The sequence below is a fragment of the Xyrauchen texanus genome, chromosome 2, assembly GCF_025860055.1.
Source record: "Xyrauchen texanus isolate HMW12.3.18 chromosome 2, RBS_HiC_50CHRs, whole genome shotgun sequence".
In the NCBI taxonomy this organism is placed as follows: Eukaryota; Metazoa; Chordata; class Actinopteri; order Cypriniformes; family Catostomidae; genus Xyrauchen; species Xyrauchen texanus.
Genome location: NC_068277.1, coordinates 6,176,635 through 6,197,163, shown reverse-complemented (window position 1 = coordinate 6,197,163; position 20,529 = coordinate 6,176,635). Strand labels below are relative to the sequence as shown.

Below are 20,529 nucleotides of genomic sequence, written 5' to 3'. Positions count from 1 at the left end.
GGAAAAAAACTAAACAAAAAAGACAAAGATTCACGAATACAACTAATTTGCCAGAGTAAGGGGGGGAAAAAAACAAAAAAAAAACATGATCAATGCAATGCATTTACTTTTAAGAGGACAAAAAGGATGTGTATATAGAGATGCAGTTTTCAATGCTTTGGGATTAACAGAGCTTTGGATAGTTTCCATGTAATTGTATAGATCATTTTTAAATAGAGAAAAGAGGGGTTTAGAGCCAGTACATACATTTTTGCTTATGTATGTGAAATTTAGCTAGAAGGAAACACAAATGATGTAATATTGTCCTATTTTCTCTTTTGAGTAGTCAAACAAACCAAAGAAAACCTCTTTAAAGCATAAAGAAAAGTCACTTACAAAATAAGATTGGATAAACATTAACAAATCTGACCAAAATGTCTCTGTGTGGGTACGTTACCAAAACAAGTGAACGACATCTTCCTCAGGAGCGTGACAAAAGCAGCAATTCACTTCAATGTCTGACTTATATCTCCTAAGAAAGATTTTGGTTGGGTAACGTTTGTGAATTAATTTAAATGTTTCTTTTATTGGTAAGCAGATACTTATGAGACAAAGACCAAACTTTATCCCACGGTAAATTCTCTACAATATTATTCCAGTATGGTATTACATAAGGAATTGTCATTATCTCTTTCTGAAAGAGAGCTCTGATTTTATCATTATTTCTTTGTTGCTCTACAGAAAAGCATACATTTCCCATCATTGTGTCAGTTAGGCTCAAAGAGTAAGTACATGGCCATGGAAATGTAAAGCGTTGCAACAGAAAAGACACTCCAGAAGGAATTGCATTAAAAACAATTGGATATTCATTAACAGTTATAGGAATTTTATATTTCTGTAGAAAATCTAAATAGTTGTAAAGTCTACCCTGTGAATTAAAAAGCTGACCAACTAAAAGAAGATCGTTTTTGAACCAGTTGTCAAAAAAAAAGTGATTTATTCTTGTAGATTGTTCCATAAATAATATCTGTGTGGGGAAAAGTTGTGTTTGTATATTAGGGACCATGCCAAGAGCATCTGCTTATGAAAATTAGAGAGTTTGATAGGGATCTTTGTAACATTAGTTACAAAGTAGGAGAAAATTCAGGCCACCTACTTTTGAGAAAATATAATTAGGGATAATATTCCAAAGTGAAGATGGATTATTAAGGGGATTTTTAAGTGTTTAAGGTAGTAAAATCTATAAATTCCAACCCCCCCTGTTTTAATGAATTCATCAGTACTGATTTTCTAATGAAGTGGGTTTTATTTTTCCAAACAAGATTATTTAACATGCTATCAACCTTTTTTAATGTCCCTTTATCAACCTCCAAGGAGAGAGCTGCATACGTTAGTCTCGACAATCCTTCAGCTTTAGAGAGTAGAACTCTTTCCTCTTATCGACAAGTCTCTATGCAGCCAAGAATTTACATGACCTGTAGAGCGGAGAATCGATTCCGAAAAGAATCGACTTCTCGATTTTGAGGTGATAACTGGGAGTATTTCTTTCGGAGATACCGGTTTATATTTTCAGGCTGTTTATTTCTGCATATTGATGTTATTGAACCTCAAACTTGAGGTTTAACAAAGAAAAATTGAGGGAAATATATCCACAATTATTAGACATCTAAATGACAAAAAAATATTTGTCCCAACTCATTTGTTGCACCTACTCTAAATATTGAGCATAATCAATTAAGTAACACAAAATGACAATTAAATAAAATTTTTGGCCTCTCAAAAATATTCAGTGACCGATATAGCCACCCTTCTTTTCAATTACCGCCATGAGCCGTCCATCCATGGAGACTGTCAGTTTCTTGATCTGTTCATGATCATCTTTTGCTGAAGCAGCAACCACAGCCTCCCAAATGCTGTTCAAAGAGGTGTATTGTCTTCCCTCACTGTAAGTCTCACATTTGAGAAGGGCCCACAATTCCTCAGTAAGATTTAATTTAGGTGAGGAAGGGGCCCAAGTCATTATTTGGGCATCTTTGAGGCCCTTGCTGGCTAGCCAAGCAGTGGAGTAAATGGTCTGCACTTATATAGCATCTTTAACCTTAGCGGTTACCAAAGTGCTTTAGTACTTAGATGCATGTGATGGTGCATTGTCCTGCATAAAGATCCTGGGCTTCTTGAATGCTGAGGACTTCTTTCTTCAAGCAGTGGTACAGGAAGTACTTTCCAGAAACTGGCAGTATGTTTGAGACCTTCAACTTGAAAAGGTCCAACTACATCATCCTTAATGATAGCAGCCCATATCAGTAACTCATGAGTGGTAACGGACAATGTAGGTAAAATGGTGCTTTTGAGATTATTTGCGGTAGTTCCTCGAAATAGCCTCATCTACTCCTACTGGGATTGAAGCATTGTGCTTTTGGTATGTGTATATAGGCCCTGATTTAATTTAAAAATTGACCTATTGATAGTAAATGTTGTTCATGCTATTATAAATGGTGCAAAGAACACTTTGTAGTGAGCTGTTTATTATGAGATTTAACTTTACAGAAATTTGGGAATCGACTCTGATTCCAATTTCTGGTTTGAGACGATTTTGGACAACTTTTTTTAGATTCCGATTGGGTAATCAAACTATTAATCTCAGGAACGTCCTGTTATTGGACACTTTCACTCATTGATTAAAGTAATCATGGCTGAATGTGAATACTACATTTCTACAACGGCATCTGAAACTGAAACTATTGATTTTAAATGATGCTGCATCCAAGCCACTAGGTGTCAGTGTCCAAGTCCAAGATGACACAAAGACAAAAGTTACTGAGTGCACCGTTACATTTATTAAAAAAAAAGATTTTGACATACAGATCTAGGTTATGGGGCATGTATGGATCCTATGTTAGAAATGGTAACCTAAAATTGACGCTATTTTTTTTTAATCGCCAATTAAAGAGCCCAACAGTGACATGACTTTTTAAAGGTACAAATGTTCCATGTAGTCCCTTAATATGAAGTCATAAAAACTGCATAGGCTTTAATAATTATACAAGAATTAGGGAAAAATGCTTTTTAAAATGGTCATGTATTGAGTATCGCATGTCACACTGCAGTCAAGTCAAGTGGTTTTTATTGTCGTTTCAACCATATACAGTTAGTACAGTACACAGCAAAACGAGACAACGTTCCTCCAGGACCATGGTGCTACATAAAAACAACAAAGGACCAACACAGGACCACATGAGACAACACAACGAAATAAAATACCTATGTATACCTATATAAAGTGCACGTGCAAACATGTGCAAAAAGTACGGGACAGTACAACAAATTTCTGACAATGAACAGGACAATAGACAAAGTGCAGCGCCGACCAGTACACAGTAGTGCAAAAAGATGACAGTTTCTAAAAAATAAAAAAAAACACGTAAACATAACATATACCATACTAAAGAAAGTCTAAAACAAAACGCGGTTTCATGGGATTAAGATACATTTTCATAAAAATTCAAGATCTCAATAATAACTCCATGTACTGCATAGGGTACAATGGGGATAAAGGCACCCCTAAAGAGAACGCAGATGGGGTAAAAGGCCTGTTGGAGGTCTGAAGTGATATTGTGTAGATATAGGGACAGTAGTTAACCTATAGTGCAAAATTTTGCAAATGATTTTGAGACCACAAGATCCTTTTTTTTACTAAGATATGCTTAATCGGGGTTGGGGAGTAACGGAAATGCATGTAATGGGATCATGTATTTAAAATAAAATACTTTAGTAATTGTATTCCACTACATTTAAAATTTAAATAGTTGGTAATCAGAAATACAGTTACATTTAAAAAAAGTATTTTGATTACTGAAGAGATTACTTTGCATTTTATAGTCATTTGTTTCATTTAAATATTTAGTCAATTCAATTGGAAAACATGAATGCGATCCGAGGAACGTTTGAACAGCGGTTATGAGTGAAAAGGAGGATATGATGTCATTGAGGAATAATATGTGGTTGTGTTCACTGGGGTTTTAAAGTAAGATTGGAGCAGCAGAAATAAATAACCTTGTGTAAATTGTCATGTGAACATTTAGCTTTATGCTAAGCTAAAATGCTATTGCTAGCCTTTTTACATGCACCTGTTATCAGGCATGATTACACTTTTTATTCATACTTATTTTTTTCTCTAGTAAGACCTTTTGTCAGGGCAAAGATATACTGCAAAAATCGTATTCTTTAGAATTTTTGTATCGTTTTCCTGTTATTAAAAAAATAATAATTATGATTAAAACAAGATCGATTTACTTTGCATAAGATATTTAGGCTTTTTGTGATTTTAAGAAATTGTATTTTGTCTTGCTGTATTGGCAGATATTGTTATTCACTTGTAGTCCAACTAAGTGGAAAAAAAATATGTGCTGAAGTAATCCAAAGTATTTATATTGTTACTGACCTCGAGTAATCTAACGGAATACGCTACAAATTACATTTTACAGCATGTAATCTGTAGTGGAATACATTCTTAAAGTAACTCTCCCAACCCTATGCTTACTCAAAATAACTACTTAAGAAAAGGGTGCATGATTTCCTGTTACTTTCAGTAGTTTTTTTTTTAATCCCCTTTTCTTCCCAATTTGGAATGCCCAATTCCCAGTACTTGGTAGGTCCTTGTGGTGGCGCGGTTACTCGACTTAATATGGGTGGCAGAAGACAAGTCTCAGTTGCCTCCACTTCTGAGACCGTCAATCCGCGCATCTTATCACATGACTCGTTTTGCATGACACCGCGGAGACTCGCAGCATGTGGAGGCTCATGCTACTCTCCCCGATCCATGCATAATTCACCACACGCCCCATTGAGATCGAGAACCACTAATCGTGACCACGAGGAGGTTACCCCATGTGACTCTACCCTCCCTAGCAACCGGCCAATTTGGTTGCTTAGGAGACCTGGCTGGAGTCACTCAGCACTTCATGATCTCGACATTCGAACTCGCGACTCCAAGGGGGGGTAGCCAGCGTCAGTACTCGCTGAGCTACCCAGACCACCAATTTCAATCACGTGTAGCTTTTTTGTCATCTCAAGTATTCTATAAACAAATGAATCTCCATTGTGATTTGGATGAATCAATGTGAATCCACTTTGAAATATTTTCAGAACAAATCTATTCACCCCACTATAAAAAAATAAAAAAAATTATGTTCAAAGGTATATGGGGGTCTTTTTACCCCAAATACCATCCTTTCACTTATTGGGCAGCTATTCATTTTTTAATTATTATTTAATGACCTTGAAGTGTGTAGTGACTGAGGAAAGTATTTGCTGCTATTTAGTGTTAAGGGAGAAAGTAATATCAAAGGAGCCTTTTGACCCCCAGGGTCTTTAGCCCCATTGTACCCTTTACTTAAGAGGTTCTGTGTTCTTCAGGAGCTGGACGCAATTCAAACTCGTGTGCTGGAAATGGAGGATGAAGAGCAGTATGAAGCAGACCGACAGTTCCCATACCGCCCTCAGGCAGGTGAGCAGCCAGCTGGCCTACACCTGAGCCCATCTGCTGGGCAACAGTGTCTTTTCTCTGCCCAATGAGGCATGCCCCAGAAGGGCTGTCCTGCAGCCTGAGGTGCGGTCTTATTTAAGGACATCTCTGCACAGGAGCAGTCCTCTGTGTCGACAGTGTATCCTAGTTAAGGGTGATTTTTGGGCACTTTCGAACTTTTCTCGCTAAAAAAAACTAAATACATATTCAAATATACATTTTAATACATTGAATGTGTTCTACAACGAGGCTAAAGGCACCCCATAAGGAAAATTCGGGTGTTTTTTTTTTTTTTTTTCTGGTTTGAAAGTGTATCGAGTGCATCATTTTTATTGAATATTGATGGAGTAACACATTTTTGTTTACCAAGAAATAACAGAAGGTTGTTTTGATAAGGCATTTTACCCCATACTTGGAGGTTATAGTGACCGATATAGTTATAGACCAACATTGTCAAATGTATTTTCATTAGTGCTACATTTGCAACATTTAAAAAATGATGAAATATTAGATCAAATTACTTAAATCAAACTTTAGGCATTGCATGCGATGACGTCATAAATCAGGACAATTTTGCAGTGCATGTTGACGTAGTTTGGGAGGAAATAAAATCAATAGTGACTTTTACTTCCCAAGTAAATTCTACTTCAGTAATGTAAAGTGCCTTTTAGCCCTGTCGTACCCTAATATTTACATATTTAAAATTGACTTGGGTCAAAATTGTTTCCATGTGGTCAAATTTTGACCGTGATAGTATTATTTATTAGAAATTTGTAGTCCATGTGGTGGTAATGACATAAAGTTGGCGACCAAGTCTATGTTTGCTAAAAATATTTTAGATTCATTTTTTGTTTATTAACCCTTAAAGCTCACATAGGAAACAAAATATTATCAATATTAATAACTACAGTCTTGACCAACACAAAATGGGTATCGATTCAGTGCTGATAAGCCCTACATTACAATGTCATCATTTAGGCATTATGACAAACTGATCAAGTGCTTTGAAATTGGAGTGGTGGTGGCGTAGTGGTCCAAAGCACAGAACCTTAAATCAGAAGGTTGCTGGTTCGATCCCCACAGCCACCACCATTGTGTCCTCGAGCAAGGAACTTAACTCCAGGTTGCTCCGGGGATTGTCCCTGTAATAAGTGAACTGTAAGTCGCTTTGGATAAAAGCATCTGCTACAAATCAAAAGTGATCAGTTTTGATAATTGATTAATAATTTTGCACTGTACGTATTGTAATCGGTAAAATCATCATACTTATCAAATAGCCATGTTGTTGGAAGCTCTCCAAGAGTAGAATTTTTTTTTACTCGCAGTCAAGATTATACCAGAGTCGTAAGTACCTGTCTTTGACATACATGTTACATTTAAACAGGTGTTGCTTATAACCCGCATTTTTGCTTATAACTTCATGAAAAATAAGCGGGACGTAAAACATTACATAACCGTACTTACAGGGGACTTCCGTTAAAACAAGCCCACACACAATGTAATCGGATGCACAGATCATAAAATAATCCACACAAGCATAATGTGCACATGGCAAATAATGTGCAATCTGGCTAAAAACACTTTCGTGTTAGCTTTCCTGGATCAAATGACTTCTGGCATTTGAGTATGTAGTATGTTGTCTAGCGTCATTGAGCGCTGAACCAATCATACTAGGATTCGTATCGTTACAACCAGAGGTGGAAGTAATCCAAATATGGGCTGAGAGGACCGTTCACTCTTGCTTATGGCCACCAGTAGATGGCGCCAATTACATGACACTGATTCAATGATGACTCGAATGACACAGAATGGAACTGAATGAGATTTGTTACTCATGTCTGCATGCTTTAGAGAGAGAGAGAGAGCAAACCTTTAGTCATTGTACATAAGAACTAATTACACATGCAAATACAACAATCATTTTATTTGTTTGGAGAGGCTTTTGGACACTTGGAGGATAAATTATTTTTGTAATGCTATAACTTTTGATTGCTGCTTTGTATCAACACAATTACTCGGTTACAGGCGACATGATTGGGAACAAAACAAAACCAGGGTTTTGGAGCTACATTATTGATCAAGTTGTTTTTTTGTTTAGTTTTTTCAGCAGTTTCTTAGGCTGAGAGTCTCTTTTATAAATCTGTTTCATAACAAAATACAAAAAAACAAAGAGGGTAAATTGTTTGATATCATTATACAGTTATAAGCCTTTAATGTTGGGCATTTTAAGGGTTTTAAGCCATAGCTGAATCTATCTGTTTTACCCCTAAAACCAAACATTACCCAGTACATTTATTCAACTGTTTACCATAAAAAGAAACCCATTTTGTTCAACCTTTTTTCATTGCTGAATATTTATTTCATTGTGTTCCTGTAGCTCATCTGTTAGAGGATGTGCTAGCAATGACAAGGCTGTGGGTTTAATTCCCAGTACAGTCATACTGATACAGTGTATGCTTCAAATGCACTGTTAGTCACTTTGAATAACGGCATTTGCCAAAAAAATTATGTAAATGCTTGCACTGTTAAGTGTCCGTAGTTACAGAATCACCCATGTACAGAATGCCTGAATAGTACTAAAGCAAGCCCATGAAATTCAGGGTGAAATCTGATGTGCTCTTTCAATTATAATAATTTGCACAACCACTTAAGAGTGCTGACTTTGAACGTGGCATCTCAATTATGGCACAGTCTAATGGCCAAATCATTAACTAACTTAATTATTGGAACTGTAAACTCTTGTTTCCCCCCATACAGCATTCATTATTTAGAGTACAGTATTTGCCTTTCCTCAGGATTGTCCTACAGTATGAGCCATGAGGATAGAATAGATGCTGACAAGAGATCCGTCTATGTGGGCAACGTAAGATGTTTACACCTCTTTTCTCGCAGTTATTACAATAAGCCGATCAGATATTTGTACTTGCATGCATATGAATATTTTCCAGTATATGTTTATAAAGGTTTTAAAATGGCAGGTGGATTATGGAGCAACAGCAGATGAATTGGAGATATACTTTAATGTATGTGGCCATGTGAACAGAGTTACAATCCCGTATAACAGATTTACAGGCCATCCAAAAGGGTAAGTGTTCACGTGGCTTCAAATCGGTCAGTACAAGTCTTGTATTGGTGTGTGTGTGTGTATATCTCTAATTTTTCCTCTAGTTTTGCTTACATTGAGTTCTCAGAGAGAGATTCGGTGCGGACCGCCATGACTTTAGATGAAACACCATTCAGAGGGCGTGTCCTTAAGGTGGGTGAGGGAAATGCTTGACAATATACCATTGCAATACATGGGCCATGTTTGAAATGGATTACTAAAACACTGCTTGTTGAATACTGTACTATATACCGGGGACTAAAAACGAAATGTTAAAAAATTCAGCATCAAATCCCTATTAATGCATCATATTTAACAATAATTCAGTGAAGACTTGGAAACAAAATGAACCGGTTATAACCCGTTTCCAGCATTTAAAACCTTCCACTGAAGTTTCGCTAGCCGTTACATTCATCATTATTTACAACTGTTTTGTCAGACCAGCAGTGCAGCCAGGTCACTCCAACTCTTCGGCTATGTATGGCAAGCTGTGGGCACTTGAGTGCATGAAATGTCCTAACTGAAAAAGTGCATCATCCAGGCACTTAAAAGTACACTTCTTTTTTGCTCCTTTTCTTTTTGGAGTGGTGGTGGCGTAGTGGGCTACCTCAGAAGGTTGCTGGTTTGATCCCCACAGCCACCACCATTGTATCCTTGAGCAAGGCACTTAACTCCAGGTTGCTCCGGGGGGATTGTCCCTGTAATAAGGGCTCTGTAAGTCGCTTCGGATAAAAGCGTCTGCCAAATGCATAAATGTAAATGTAATGCTGCAGTTCATCCAGAAATTATATCTCATCATTTACTCTGTCATCTCAAACTCATACGACTTCTGTGGAACACAAACTAATATCTTTTGAAGGATTTATGGGGTGTTTTTGTCCTTGCATTGTACACTGCCACTCAAATCTTTGGGGTGACTTGACTGAAATGTTTTACTTTATTTCTTCACACTGTAACTATATAAATCTTGACATCTGCAAACGTGGTTCTCATTGACTTGCATTGTATGGACAAAAACATCAATTATCATTTATGTTTGTGTTTGAGATGGCATGAGGATGAGTAAATGATGACAGAATGATCATTTTTGGGTGAACTAGTCACTTAAGTTGAGCTTGACTGAAAAACAATCTTTGCGCATCATACAGGTATTGCCAAAAAGAACGAATATTCCAGGTTTCAGGACTACAGACAGGTTCTTGCGTGGAGGCTGGCCCAGAGGGCGAGGTTTCCGTGCACCAAGATTTTACAGTCCATTCAGAAGCTGCCAATTCATTAGGTCAGTTCTGCCACCTCACAGGATATGGAGGCTTTGAATATTCGAGATAAGTGATGGCCTGATGCTCTTATATAAGCCAATTCTCTAAATGCAATGTTTCTTGTACTTCATTACATGAATCTGCATACATGTATAATGTGATGTAAATGTTGTGAAGACTAAAAACAGTTGCAAAATGTACAGGTAGCATGAAACCCACAAAATGGGAGTTTAGTGGTTTTTAGTCCATGTCTGTTAGCCAGTGCACTCCTAAAATTGAACATCATTCATCTGGGACTTGGGCATATCCAACATATGTCATCTAGCAACAGCAAGTAGCAAATCGTGACGGCTATTGACTATTTGCTGAACCCATCAATATGACCCATCCCTATTCTTAAATTCGACGTGATCATAGGCCATGTTCATACCACAGCTTAATTTCACAACTGAGATATGTACCTGATTCTAGTTGATTCATTCGGTTCTTTAAAGGAAAGAAAATCGAATTATTGGCTCAACAGATTTGTTTGGAGTACATGTAATACAATTTGATAGAGATTTATGTAACGGGACACTTTGCTCGTGTCACTCGCACAGAAAACACCGTCTCCATACGCATTTCTCAAACTGTATTAAAGCTTGATTGATTGCAAGCAATTCAATGGAAATCTGAAATGATTATTGATAACTCGCCTTACATATGTCATGGCGATTTTCCTGCTGTCCTTCGATTGTTTTTGTTTTGCTCCTAAAGGAAAAGTTCACCCAAATAGAAAGTTCTCTCATCATTTACTCGCCCTCATGCAATCCCAGATGTCTTTGACTTTCTTTCTGCTGCAGAACACAATCGAACATTTTTAGAAGAATATATCAGCTCTGTAGGTCCTTACAATGCAAGTGAACTGTGACCAAAGCTTTGAAGCTCTAAAAAGCAGATAAAGGGAGCATCGAAGTAATGCATACAACTCCGGTGGATGAATTTGTCTTCAGAAATGATCCGATCACTTTTGGGTGAGAAGAGGCTAAAATATAACTCCGCATCTTGCTATTGCAGTCTCTAGGCATTAACATGATTTCATGCTTAATTACACTTGCTAGTGCTTGACGCGTGCACGGAGCACTAGATGGCGCTACAAAGTGTAATCGAGTTTGAAAACATGATTGCCAAAAAGACTGATGTCAAGATTTATAGTGACAATTGTGGTCCGTTCTCACTCAAAACCAACTGGATCGCTTCAGAAGACGGATTAAGTCTTATGGATTACTTTTATGCTGCCTTAATGTGCTTTTTGGAGCTTCAGCGTTTTGGTCACCATTCACTCCCATTGTACAGAGCTGAGATGTTCTTCTAAAAATCTTCGTTTGTGTTCAGCAGATGACAGACACAGACATCTGGGGTGGCATGAGGGTGAGTAAATTAGAGAATTTTCATTTTAAGGTGAAATATCCCTTTACAAAAAACATTCCAAATTGGAATGTCCAATTCCCACTACTTAGTAGTTCCTCAATCCGGGGCGAAACAAGTCTAAGTTAACTCCGCTTCTGAGACAGTCAATCCTCGCATCTTGTCACGTGGCACGTTGTGCATGACACAGCGGAGGCTCATGCTACTCTCCGCGATCCACGCACAACTTACCACACGCCCCATTGAGCATGAGAACCACTAATCGTGACCACAAGGTGACTACCTCCCTAGCAACCGGGCCAATTTGGTTGCTTAGGAGACCTGGCTGGAGTCACTTGGCACACCCTTGATATGAACTCAGGACTCCAGGGTTGGTAGTCAGCATCAATACTCGCCGAGCTACCCACATTCTTTAGCTTTGACGATAACTATGCATTTAGTAATTTTCCCTCATTAAATAAGTTGAACTCCTAAAGACATTAATTGTAGTTTTACAATATATGTAGTAAATCATGAGCACTCACATTAAAATGAAGACTCAAGACATATCAGTAACCTTATAAAAGCTGTTTTATTCTACATGGAGAGGGTCCACACATGGGGGCGGCCATATTGGAATCACACGACCAGCCAAATAATCCTCGCTTAATCTCAGTAACAGTCCTGTTATTGGATGCTTTCACTCATTGTAATCATGGCTGACCATGAATGGTGAATTTCTACTGTGGCATCTGAAAACTGAAAATGTGTTCATCGCTTCATAAAATCAATATTTGTTTTTGTTCATTGTTATTCTTTGTACTTTTTGTTTCAGGGAAAATGGAAGAGCTCATCCTTGGATTGATTCTTTTTGATATTAAATACACAATGCTTTTTTTTTTTTTCCTTCGAACGTCCGAAGTACTTGTTGGTGCTCATTTGTTTTGGTGTTTCAGTAGTTGTGTAAAGGGAGCTCAGTCTAATTCAAAATCTTTTTTTTTTTTTTTGGAATAGACCTCCATTTATTTGTCCACCTAACTTTTGAGTATGACACTACAGAACAGAGATGAGACTTGAGTGGTTACAATTTTATTTCTATTTTATACAGTTTCTTTGAAAGAATATTGTGCCTGTGAGAGGCTGAAACGTCTTGTCAATTTCAGTACTTTTGCTTTTTCAGTGCTTAAAATGTAAATGGAATCAAACACGAGTCATTTCATTAAACACGACTGAAAGCTTGAAAGAATAATCAAGATTTATTTTCACCTGACAGACTTTACAAACATGCAAAAATTATACAAGAGACACTGATGTGTAGAGAATCATATCAGGGGACCTGCACCATCATAGATGAAACTATGCTGTCAAACGCCCTGGAGAGATGCATGATGTTAGTGGACCAGTCAGTACTCAAAATCGATATTCAAAGTACGGTAACACTTTACAATAAGGTTGTTTTCATTAACATAAAACAAACCTTTTTTTACATAAATTGTATAGATTAACATTAATGCATTACAAACTAATAGGAACTAACAATGGTATGTTTGTAGATTAACATTTAAAGCGACAGTTCACCCAAAAATGAAAATAATCTCATTATTTACTCGCCCTCATGCCGTCCCAGATGTGTATGACTTCTGCAGAACACAGATTTTTAGAAAGATATTTCAGCTCTGTTGGTTCATACAATGCAAGTGAATGGTGACCAGAACTTTGGAGGTCCAAAAAGCACATAAAGGGAGCATAAATGTAATCCATACGACTCCAGTGGTTTAATCCACGTCTTCATAAGTAATATGATAGGTGTGGGTGAGAAACGGATCAATGTTTAAGTCCTTTTTGTCCTATAAATTCTCCTCCTTGCCCAGAAGGTGGAACTATGCATAAAAAATGAGTCTCCAAAAACAAAAGAATGGAAAGTGAAGATTTGTAGTATACTTATATGTATGTTTTTCATCCACGCCTATCATATTACTTCTGAAGACATGGATTAAACCACTGGAGTCGTATGGATTACTTTTATGCTGCCTTTATGTGCTTTTTGGACCTTAAGTTCTGGTCACCATTCACTTGCATTGTATGGACCTACAGAGCTGAGATATTCTAATAAAAATCTTCATATGTGTTCTGCTGAAGAAAGTCAGTCATGCACATCTGGGACGACATGAGCCCGGGGAGCTAATTAGAATTTAGACAAATTAGAATTTAGATTTTTTTTTTTTGGGGTGAGCTGTCCCTTTAAGATAAAAAATAATTGTTAGTTCATTTTAATGAATAGAACCTTATTGTAAAGTGTTACCCAAATCCATTAAATTAGCTAAAATCACTTACTTGGATTGAATTTGATAACCAGGATTGTAGAATGGGTTACACATTACATCAGTGAAGGAGTTGTGTAGTTTTCTGAACATCTAAGGAGAGAGAGGGAGCCAAAAATTGCATGTCACACAAATGGTAAATGGTCTGCACTTATATAGCGCCTTTTTAAACACTTTACACTGCATCTCATTCACACACACATTCATACACCAATGGTGGCAGAGCTGCTATGTAAGGTGCTAGCAACTTGGGGTTCAGTGTCTTGCCCAAAGACACTTCGGCACGTGGGCCGGGAATCGAACCACCAACCCTGCGATTAGTGGCCGACCCGCTCTACCAACTGAGCCACAGCGGCCCAACTCAGTGATTGACGTGACATTATTTGCGTGTAACTCACACTTCTAATCTCGTTGTCTCGCAGAGATGTGTTGGACGAATCAACAACAATCACAAACTTCACTTTAGAGTTGGTCACATAGCCATACCTAGAATTCTTGTTAAGATAAACAGTTGATGTATAATTTAGTGACACTTGAATGAACTGTCTTGCATTATAAATGGCACCTACTAACCATAAAAAGGTCAAGAACATAAAGGTACCTCAGAAATTGTATTATGTTCCAATTATACACTCATGAATGTGTAATTAAAAAGATGGGAACATGTGTCTCTAGATCAGATTCCAACATTTATATACAAGGTCACATGACCCCAGACTGTCACTAATAAGGATACACTTTGTAGTCCTCCGTTGGATATAGCAGTCCCAGATAAAGCTCTCTCTGGTCAGCCAGGGCTTTACCCACCCCAGAGATCTTCTCCTCCACTACATCCAGAGAAGTGTGCACTGTGTAGTGGAACTTCAGTTCTCCCTGCGTAGGAATGCTGCGTATGTACAGAGGATAGTTCTGCAGATATTAAAACTATGTTAGAGGCTTGAGTGCTATTATAGAGCCGTGATGTCAATTTGTAAGTGAACTCAGAAGACTAATTCGCCAGGGGTTCCCTCTGGATTTTTCTAATGGGGTTTTTGAACTTGTATGAGGAAAATAAGGTCTGTGATGAACATAACTCTATGAAATATGGATGTTTTGTTCTACAACATAAATTAAACACTTTCATAGCTCAAACACGAATAAAAAAAAAAAAAAAAAAGCATATTCAATACGGCTACAAAATTCACGTTTGAGCTATGAAAGTGTTTAATTTATGTTGTAGAACAAAACATCCATCTTTCATTGAGATATGTTCATCACAGACCTTATTTTACTCACAAGTCCAGAGGGAACCAATGGCGAATTAGACTTCCAGGCTTTGGACTACAACCTAAACGCTCTACTGTGAACACAAAACTCATTTCAATCCAAATTATTGTGCGTTAAAGGTGCACTCAGTCATTTTTCCTGACATAAATTTAAATTTTGTAATACATGTCAGAAATCACGAGCACCCACATTAAAATGAAGACTCCTGTCATATCAGTAACCTTATAAAAGCTGTTTTATTCTACAAGGAGAGGGTCCACAAATGGGGGCAGCCATATTGGAATCACATGACTAGCCAAATACTACTCGCTTAATCTCAGTAACGTCCTGTTATTGGACACTTTCACTCATTGATTAAAGTCATCATGGCTGACTGTGAATACTACATTTCTGCAACGGCATCTGAAACTGAAACTATTGATTTTAAATGATGCTGCATCCAAGCCACTAGGTGTCAGTGTACGTCCAAGATGACACTTTTGATGGTGCACCTTTAAATTGGAAATGAATACTAGCACCATGTTAATTCTCTGATGTTGCTTTCAACACTTTTCTATTCAGAAATAGACCGCCTATGACAATCTGAGCTTACATTATTGACTTGGTCATTTGGCAATACGTTGTAAATTAAGGACACCCAAACTGAGACATTCTTCACAGTTTTAGAAATAAATGTGTAGTTATTAATAATAAACAATTGCATAAATAGCCTTTCTTATATGCTAAAATGAGAACTTTCCAGGCCTATGACTTAAACAAAATACATCTTTTATATATAACAAAAATATATTTATTTTTACTGTTATTTATCATTATCTTATGTATGCATTTAATAAATTAGCGATCTGGAACGGTTTCACCATGACGCCATCTGACCAGCGTAAATGTGGGGAAAATCACGTCCCGTATTGATGCGGGACTCATCGTTTAATCTTTAAATACGGGACTATCATGTATTTTCAGGATGGGTGGCAGCACTATTTGCCAATAGTACAGTGTACCCAAGAATTATTTCAGCCACACCTAAAAACGTATGTAATCACATTATATTACTATCAAAACTAAGTGGCATTTATTTTCAAGGCAGATGGCACAAGGACACTTTTCAAGCATGCACTGTTACTATAGGAGATACTGAATGCTAAACAATAGATACACTGATCGAATAGTAACTCGCCTAGCATTAAGACGGCCACAATATCGGCCCCTTGAATATCAACGCAAGTAGGCCATGTATTCTTTTTGATGCATGCAGGTTACACTAAAATGGTCTTGTATACTTCTGTACCCTGCCTTCATTTATCTGTGCTTATATTCCAATGCCTTTTATGTATGGGTGTTTTCTTTAACTCGTGTCTCAGATTTTCAATCTTAAAATAGGGTAATTTAAAATGAATTTAAATTAAAAGCATACAGTGCTTTCAAAAAGTATTCAGATCCCTTCAATTTTGTTTTCTTCACATTTTGTTATGTTGCATCCTTATGCTAAAATGCTTTTTTCCCCCCACATCAATCTACACTCCATAACTTTGCAAATGTATTAAAAGGAAAAAAACTGAAATATCATATTGGCATAAGTATTCAGACCCTTAACTCAGTACTTAGTTGAAGCACCTTTGGCTGCGATTACAGCCTCAACTCTTTTTGGGTGTGATGTGACGAGCTTTGTACACCTGGATTTGGGGATTTTCTGCCATTCTCAAATAAATCATATCTTAATATATAGGTCTAAGATATTAAATCATAATATATACATTTAAATGTATTAAATATTCAGTTGTAGTCATTAAAACTCATTTTTTAACCACTCCACAGATTTCATATTAGCAAACTATCGTTTTGGCAAGTCGTTTAGGATATCTACTTTGTATATGATGCAAGTCATTTTTACAACAATTGTTTACAGACCGATTGTTTCACTTTTAATTGACTATCACAATTCCAGTGTGTCAGAAGTTTACATACACTAAGTTAACTGTGCTTTTAAGCAGCTTGGAAAATTCAAGAAAATTGTGCCTTTAGACAATTAGCTTCAGATAGGCTAATTGACTAATTGAAGTCATGTGAGGGTTACCTGTAGATTTATATTTAATGCCTACCATCAAACTCCGTGCCTCTTTGCTTGACATCATGAGAAAATCAAAAGAAATAAGCAAAGACTTCAGAAAAACAATTGTGTTCCTCCACAAGCCTGGTTCATCCTTCGGAGAAATTTCCAAAGGCCTGAAGGTACCACGTTCATCTGTACAAACAATAATACACAAGTATAACGGGACATGGGACAAAGCTGCCATCATATCGCTCAGGAAGGAGACACATTCTGTCTCGGAGATGAATGTAGTTTGGTGCAAAAAGTGCAAATCAATCCCTGAACAACAGCAAAGAACCTTGGGAAGATGCTGGAGGAAACAGGAAGACAAGCATCTACTGAACATGAATGAGATCCAGCTTTTCTTTTTACTGAAAAAGCCCAAACTATTCATGGGACTTCTATTTTGAAATGTCTGTCCTCCCAGCTGTGCGCTCACTGACGGATGATTCTCTGAGAAAGTGACTGACTCCAACTGCTGTAGACCATTTTAGTTGCAGTCTGGATCTCTGCATAACCTGAAATGTTTCTCAGCAAGGAAGAAGACCATTAAAAAGCCAGACTACAGTTTGCAAGTGCACATGGGGAGAAAGAGCTTACTTTTTGGAGAAATGTCCTCCTGTCTAATGATAAAAATAATGTAACTATTTGGCCATAATGACCATCATAACTATGGACGCCCAGTGCTAAATCAGCCAGGAGAGGGATAAAGAGCAGCCGGAGACGCCAGATTGAGAGAGAGTGATATGCAAGCGGCCGCTGTGTGTGTGTATCATTATGTATCATTATGTTTTAGTTATATGTTAGGGTCTAATTAAAGTCTTTGTGAGTGTTAACCCGGTTCCTGCTGCCTCGTTTCCCGATGAACAAGAGGCGTGAACACCATCCTAACTGTGAAGCAGGGGGTGGCAGCGTCATGTTGTGGGGGTGGTTTGCTGGAGGAGGGACTGGTGCACTTCACAAAATAGATGGCATCATGAGGAAGAATGTGGATATACTGAAGCAACATCTCAAGACATCAGCCAGGAAGTTAAAGCTCGGTCGAAAATGGGTCTTCCAAATGGACAATGACCCCAAGCATATCTGCAAAGTCAAGGTATTGGAGTGGTCATCACAAAGCCCTGACCTCAATCAGATAAAAAATCTGGAAAAGCGTGTGCGATTTAAGGAGTCCTACAAACCTGACTCTGTTACACCAGTTCTGTCTGGAGGAATGGGCAACTTAAGTTAAACAATTTAAATGCAATGCTACCAAATACTAACATTGTATGTAAACTTCTGACCCACTGGGAATGTGAAGAAAGAAATAAAAGCTGAAATAAATCGTTCTCTTTACTATTATTCTGATATTTCACATTCTTAAAATAAAGTAGTGATCCTAACTGACCTAAGACAGGGAATGTTTTCTATGATTAAATGTCTGGAATTGTAAAAAACCGAGTGTAAATATATTTGGCTAAATTGTATGTACATTTCTGACTTTAACTGTATGCATTTCCCCATGAAGCATGCTTTTAATTTGGAGCGTGTGATACAAGGGGAGTCACTTTGCTCAAAGCTGATTGGTTCAGGATCTGTAACCCAGAATAAAACCTACCTACGAAGCAGGTTAGCCATGTAGCGTAAGTTGCTATGGCGACGAAAACGGGTAAAAACCAATCCGCCAGCGTTTGTACAAACCAAACTCAAATTTACCAGGTTAGTCACTGAAACCGGCTTTGTGCAACATTGGGTGAGAACATACCACAATACAACTCTTCACAAAAAATGTTGACATCAGCGGTCTCCTTTTGGGATCATTACTTCAAGCTTGATTACATGTACTAGCACCATCTAAAGCTCCATGCATGCATCAAGCACTAGGAAAATTAATCAAGCTTGAAATCATAATCGTTTCTAGAGACTGCAATGGGAAGATGTACAGTTAAAGTGAATATATTTTGATCCTTCTGAAGACATGGATTAAACCACTGGAGTCATATGGATTACTTTTATGCTGCCTGTGTATGCTTTTTGGAGCTTCATAGTTTTGGACCCCATTCACTTGCATTGTATGGGCCTACAAAGGAAGTCATACACATCTGGGATGGTAGCTATTATGGATGAGTAAATTAAGAGAGAATTTACATTTTTGGGTGAACTGTCCCTTTAATGCTAGCTATGAAATTAGCCTGAGCAAAATAAAGGAGTCAGCAAATGTTTAGCACAAATGTTTCAAACGTCATTTACATCACAACATGTTCTCAAACTAAATATATCATTTGAGATACGGTGGAAATCTCATCGTGGTGGAAATGTTCATGACTTTTCATGTCATGAATGTAAATGCACGGTTGGGCATTATAGACACATATACTTGCGAGTTTGTAAGGGTGTTGACATTTATTATCTAAAAGCCCATAGTTGAAGAAGCACCTAAATATAAACGCAACAATAATAAAAACATAAAGACCAGGAATGAAATTTAGGAATAATCTAACTGAAAAATAACTTAAAAAACATAAACTCTGCTCAAAGATGTGCATAGCCTATTGCACATGATAATTTGCGCTGATACTGTACACGCCATTACATTCAAATTATCTTACTAAATATGCACGCAAATATATACAATTTACAAGCATATGAATGTAAACAGCCCTGATCGTAGCGCTCAACCAGCGATAAAGTGGTTTCACACAAATCAATTAAATCTTAGAGTCATCCCCTTGAATTTCAAATAATGTAAAAACGTTCGAATATACGCTACAATGTATCATAAAAGAATCAAATGTTTCCGCTTACCTCTTTCGCGATAACAGCTATACACACCGCCATTGTGACGCGACACACACTAGTCACGTGTCAGGCAGCAGTCACATGACTCAAAGTTCGACGTGTCTTTGGCTAGTTCTCGTGACTATATTCATAGCGCGTTAACTCTCGTGATTCGGGCAAACACACTTTGTCGTGTAGACTGTTTAAGGCAGTTGCACTGTCTTTCAGTTGTGGTATGAGCAGCAGCTTGTGTTTGAAGTTATGTGAGCTGTTCTGAAAGAAATGTACAATGCTCTTCCGCAAGACCAGATCTGTCATCTGCCACTTTTGGACAGCATTTATGTGTCAGACTGCCTGAAGACAACATGACCCAAACATCATTATCATGCTTAAGGATGTTGTAAGTCCTCTAACTCATAAGAGAGGCTTTGACTGACCTACTAACTATTAACTAACTAGCATATTTTCCACGTTTCTGAGTTTATATATCTGTCCATCCATCCAGTTTTTCAACATTTCTCATATCTTTTCACTGGAAGCTAAAATCATGCATACATCTTCTCTGTTTGTCTCTGCAGATGGGATGGGGTGATTGGGGGTGTTTGGAGAGCCCTCCAAGGAAACTCCAAACTTGGATTAATTGGTCATAAAATATGATCTAATTTTCATTAGTCACAAGTATAGAAAAACACAATGTGCTTAAGCTAACAACACATAAATAATAACTTTATTGAACACATCTCATGAAACATTCACCGTCCTGTGGAAAAACTATGTAAACCCTTGGATTTAATAACTGGTCTATCCTACTTTGAAAGCAACCATCTCAACCAAGCATTTCTCAA

General features: G+C 37.4%; 2 protein-coding genes across 2 annotated transcripts; one reads left to right on the top strand and one right to left on the bottom strand.

Annotated features, from left to right (window-relative positions):
- Positions 1-3,503: 3,503 nt before the first annotated feature.
- On the top strand, positions 3,504-12,126 carry LOC127652285 (polyadenylate-binding protein 2-like). Its single transcript, XM_052138429.1, has 7 exons — positions 3,504-3,578; positions 5,395-5,485; positions 8,299-8,366; positions 8,482-8,588; positions 8,672-8,759; positions 9,755-9,885; positions 12,087-12,126. Exons 1-7 carry the CDS (start codon positions 3,504-3,506, stop codon positions 12,124-12,126), a joined length of 600 nt encoding a protein of 199 aa, XP_051994389.1.
- A 366-nt stretch (positions 12,127-12,492) lies between these two features.
- Positions 12,493-19,793, bottom strand: LOC127619600 (trafficking protein particle complex subunit 2-like protein). The gene is made up of 5 exons (XM_052092498.1): positions 19,712-19,793; positions 14,309-14,481; positions 13,971-14,058; positions 13,586-13,665; positions 12,493-12,624 (listed from the first exon to the last, which is right to left on the bottom strand). The coding sequence occupies exons 1-5, from the start codon at positions 19,742-19,744 to the stop codon at positions 12,579-12,581; spliced, it is 420 nt and encodes a 139-aa protein (XP_051948458.1). The 5' UTR covers positions 19,745-19,793; the 3' UTR covers positions 12,493-12,578.
- Between the last annotated feature and the right edge of the window lie 736 nt (positions 19,794-20,529).